The following is a 4,800-nucleotide window of genomic DNA, read 5'->3' as shown; positions in this document are numbered from 1 at the left end:
GTCGAACCCGAGCCACAACTGTTAGTTTATCCTACTAGACTCGTATCTTACTTGTTTTGTTTTGTTTCTTTTTTTTTTTCAGTTTCACCGTTATCCTGTAATAAAATTAGTGTTGAAAGTTCATGTCCAGAAGATGAGATCTTGTTTTCGCTGTAACAGTCGGGCATTGTTATTCTTTAATATCCGTGTGAATTAAGATCGATCGTAAAATTTAAAAAATTTAAAATCGATCGCATTTTCACTCAAAAGCTAAGCTAAGAAGGCTAATATTCGTGCAGAAAAGACAAGAATAATCATACCCGCCATTAAGAATGATGACTAATGCAAGTAACACGCGCTGGATCGGGCGCGAGTGACAACCACGTTACCAAGTTTCTCTCTTCTTCTCTATTCTTCGCGCGCGTATCTTGTGCTTGACAAGCTCACTGGCCTCGCAAGGTCGAAACAAAGACACATTCTTGGATGTTCCCTGCTGGGCTCGTTGTGTAATATGTGTCATGGTGGAGACGACACTGTGTAACGAGCCAAACGCGGGAGCAATTTGTTTGGTAACGAGCCAAACGCGGGAGCAATTTGTTTGGATAATCTGTGGCTATCGCAAGTAAGAGAATTTTCCCCTCTTTCCATATTATTCTGCTTCCATACTAGAATTAGGCAAACAATATAATACTAGTACTTCTTGTAACAATGAAGAAACACTTACAACCTTGCTTACTGGAATCATGATACTTATCACAAACAGCGCTTACAACATTAACAGTGGCAGAACATCTTACAATATGTATTACAACACTGTAGAAATAATAAATATTAAAATATTAACAATTCTCTTAATCCCAAAGATGCTATTAATGATCAATAATTAATGTTACACTGTAATAAATTAAATTTTTAACCTAAGTGAAATTTTTTTCTTGAGAAGTTAAAGAAACTCATCATTGCTGTAAAAGATTTTGACACATCTACCACCACTACTGGTTGAACAACATTCCCTTCATATGTGTTTAATGATAATATTTCTAATACACAACTGTTATGTACATTTTCCCAAAAATACATTTTACAAGATACAAAACTGAATGCAAAAAAATAGGACATTTTGATTATGACAAAAGAAATTTTTTAAAAACATCATGGCAAGTAAACTTCTACACATTACTGGTAGGTTCTAAGCTTCTGCTGGTATATAATATCAGTGTTCAAAATAAATACAAGCTTATTAATGAATGACTAGAATCTCGTGATATATGAAAGTCAGGATTCAGTTTGAGATGGCCCATACAGCTTGGAACAGACCTTTAGAAGTTTTGCTGCTGTAATTTTTCTTTTCCTATACTCTGCCCAAAACTGACTGATCTGTGACTGCAAGTGATGGCAATCGTGCTGTTGAATCCTGATCAACTTTTCGTTGCTTACCAACTGCATGTTTTGAACAGAAAGTTGGGCCACTTGATGCAGTGACTGAACTAGAGTGTAAAAAGGAACTTGACCTTTCCTACCACTTTCATTACTAAGAAGCTTCGGCCAGCTTCCAATGTCATCCATTGTTCTTATTGGCTGACGATAAACAGACCAATCCCTGATGGGGTACGCAATGTTGGTGATCCATGTATCCTCAATGTATTTTATTAGTTCCTGAAGTGTCTCTGTGGTTGCCTGTAGTTTTAATCGCTGGAACTGGGTAGAAATCTCTTTGCCAGGCAGCAAGGGTAATGCAAGCAATTTTCTAATGTACCTGTGCATACCATTATCCTCAATGTAAAGTGCTTGCAGACCAAGATCTTGCATCTGATAAAAATATGAGCCAAAAATCTTTAGTCTTTGCATTGATGGAGAACATGACTACTATCTCTAATTAAAAAAGGTTTGTAAACATACACCGTATGACTTAAAGAAAAACAAATGCAAAGTTTTTTTGGACTAAGCATCTTGCCCTATTACAAAGATAAACCATGCATGAACTTGCCCCTGAGGTTGGCCAATCCTAGCATTCATTTGGATGCTATTGTTAGCAAATTGCATATCGCTAATATGGTCTAATCGTCCAGGTGAGAGTCGTTGGGAAAAAGACTGACAGCAATTAATGTTTTGACAACCAGAGGGGGAAATTATCAATCGCTTTCTCCAAAAAACAGTCCTTTACAAGACAAACTTTTCTCAGATGATTGGGAAGGGTACATGTGAGAATGAAAGAGTAGGAGCATGTCAGGGTGGCTGATAAGAAATGAGAGGGTTGGTCAAAGAGCTTGTTGGCCTAAAACTGTAATTCTGCTGGTGCAAGGAGCTCAGATGATAATACAAGTGCATGAAACTTAACTTGACAATTTCAGTTTACCTTTTCCCACACCAACTGGGTCCAGTGAAGAGGACATCCCTGGAACTTTACATGTGGGAGAACAGACCGAAGTGCTCCCCACAATGCCTCGTCAAAATCTGCTGTAACAAATTGCACATGAAGCCATTCCCCAGGTAGAAGATGGATGATCTCTCTCAAAATCTGATAGATAAAAGGAAGATAATGCATTCAAAAAAGGATAATTTTTTTGTCTTTATACAAGCATATTTTCCCTTGTTGTGATTGGCTGTCGAGGTAACTTTGGTTTTGATATTAGAAATTTCACTTGAAGAGTGCTCTAACCATTATTTTCCTTTTAAAAAGATTTGACTGAGCAGTAAAAGGGAGTCATATGTATACTAACCTTCTTGTAATCTCTCTTTTTCTTTGAGGACATTAACACAAATGCTAATGGCACTTGTTTTGCAGACACCACAGATGTAACAAACGCACTAATTGATACAAGTTGGTGAAAGGATCATTAACTATCTTGTCATTTCTGTCAATGTACCAAGTTTTTGTTGCAGCTAGCTGAATCAGCTGTTGTTCTGTGGCAAAAATAAGGTGGCCTCGCTTCTTTACTTTCACCTCCGCTTGGTAAAAACCTGGAGGAATGATGTCCTCTTTAAGGGAGAAATTGAGGTCTTTCACATCTTCTGACCTCGTTTTCTAATGCAAATGATTTACTGCACGTACAATATGGTCCACTTTGGGCAAAGCTGGGCACACAGAGGTTACAGGCAGAGCTTCCTGAAGAATCTAAACAAAAGTGAAAATTGCAGCAAAAATTAATAAGGCCATAAATAAGGCCAGAGTATGAATGGGAAAGGAAAGTTCAATAATTTTCTGTAAGGGGGGCAGGGGGGGTTACCTGCCCCTGACTAGGAGACTGGTTGCTATTTTATTCTAGAAAATGCACTTTTTTAAAAATGGTTTGTGGAAAAAAAAAAAGGCTTCCAATTCAAAATTCCTATATTTGGAATTATGACAAATATTGCACAATAGTTCTATATTTGGTATTTGTTATATTTTGGTATATCAAGATATGATTAACAGTTTATGTAACCTTCCTTTTATTAAATGCAATTTAAGGAAAATATTTTGTTCACCCTTTAACTCTCAGAAGTGATGAACAGGTAACTTCTCCCTATAATATCCATACATTATCCAGCAAACAGGTAATGAGATTGTTAATTCTCTTCTCTAGCTGCCAAACATTTCCTTGTTGACAAGTTACAAGAATTTGGTGTTAGATCAAGACAACAACTTCTACCTGATTAGTTTGAATATTCTTATGCCCTGTTTGCCACACAATGTTTAGATATTACAGTGAGAAGTTAAAAGTAAATCACTTTTGGAAGTTTAAGGGTTAAGAGGCTTGGAACTTCTGTGATTGATGTGCTCCTCCAATTATTTTTCCAGGCTCATTTGTCATATAGTGAAGTCTAATGAAGTCTAATGTTATTATAAATCTGAATGTGTTATATCACAGATGCTGCAATCCCATTGGCTATGCTGCCCACTATAGATAAGTTACCCTTGATTACTATGTGGTAGCTTATTCTGGCTAAGCACACATCCACTATCACAAAATAGAGATCTAAGTACAGATAATTAAAAACTCTCTTTGGATCACATTGCTGAGACTACTTGGTACTGGCTATCGTACTACTTACGCTGTAAGTTTTGGCTTAAATACTCCATTGAAGAAAAAAAAAATAACCTCATTAAAAATTCTCACTTGCATTCTTTCATGGCTATCTGTAGAGGATCTGTCTGACCTTCAAGTTCCAGCACAGCAGGGGCACCCATACTGGTTATCAAAACATAACAGAGCAAAATGAGTTTCTAAAATAATGAACTTGCCAGAATGGACTGAAATGGACTGTAACCAAGGTATAGCTCAAGATCTCAACCCTTATCATTGGGCTTTAACAATCTTTATTTTTTGGGTTAATAATGTAACCCTTTAACTCCCAAGATCTGATTGTTAATTCTCCCCTCTAGCTGCAACACATTTCCTTGTAAATTGGTTACAAGACTTTGGTGTTCAATCAAGGCAATATCTTGTACCTGATGAGTTTGAATATTCTCTTGAAATGTTTACTGAATAATGTATGGCTATTAATGGGAGAAGTTACATATTAATCATATTAATCATATTCTGGGAGCTAAAGGGTTAAGTACCTTGACTGTAGTGCTCTCCTTCCTAATACTCTTCTGCAAATTGACATAAAAAAGTGTGAGTTAAAATTATATTTAAGCGATTAAAATGTCCAGAAACTGTTATTAAATGTTCCTCAGCCTGACACAGTTAGATGTTAACTTATAAGGTTGTAGTAGCAACTTTGAAGGGTCATGTAACCCTTCCCTACTTGAATAAAATGCGATGCAAAAAACATTTTCTCATCATTTGTCATATAATTAACATGGTGAACTCTTTGAGGCCCAGTGGCCACAACTTC

The 4,800-nt window shown here is 36.5% G+C and overlaps 2 protein-coding genes across 5 annotated transcripts in view; both read right to left on the bottom strand.

The window, feature by feature from the left end:
• Positions 1-706: 706 nt before the first annotated feature.
• Positions 707-4,800, bottom strand: part of LOC149037972 (uncharacterized) — a 40,491-nt gene continuing 36,397 nt past the window's right edge. Inside the window, exons 1-3 of one of the 2 annotated variants that reach the window (XM_089186707.1) lie at positions 2,700-3,094; positions 2,336-2,497; positions 707-1,788 (exon numbers count right to left, since the gene is read on the bottom strand). In XM_089186707.1, the coding sequence (XP_089042833.1) occupies positions 1,255-1,788; positions 2,336-2,497; positions 2,700-2,732 (729 nt within the window). In that variant the 5' untranslated portion in view covers positions 2,733-3,094 and the 3' untranslated portion in view covers positions 707-1,254. Of the gene's footprint in view, positions 1,789-2,335; positions 2,498-2,699; positions 3,095-4,800 lie in introns of those variants that run through there. The other variant, XM_089186706.1, reaches the window with a different exon arrangement.
• The window catches only part of LOC149037975 (uncharacterized), a 6,932-nt gene continuing 4,875 nt past the window's right edge, over positions 2,744-4,800 (bottom strand). The window contains exons 4-6 of one of the 3 annotated variants that reach the window (XM_089186738.1): positions 4,523-4,555; positions 4,059-4,148; positions 2,744-3,094 (exon numbers count right to left, since the gene is read on the bottom strand). In XM_089186738.1, coding sequence (XP_089042864.1) covers positions 4,073-4,148; positions 4,523-4,555 — 109 coding nt within the window. In that variant the 3' untranslated portion in view covers positions 2,744-3,094; positions 4,059-4,072. Of the gene's footprint in view, positions 3,095-4,011; positions 4,149-4,522; positions 4,556-4,800 lie in introns of all 3 variants that reach the window. The other 2 variants (XM_089186737.1, XR_016180884.1) reach the window with 2 other exon arrangements.

This window comes from Pocillopora damicornis, chromosome 11 (genome assembly GCF_964200805.1).
Source record: "Pocillopora damicornis chromosome 11, jaPocDami1.2, whole genome shotgun sequence".
Lineage (NCBI taxonomy): Eukaryota > Metazoa > Cnidaria > Anthozoa > Scleractinia > Pocilloporidae > Pocillopora > Pocillopora damicornis.
This window is presented reverse-complemented; position numbering and strand designations above follow the sequence as displayed.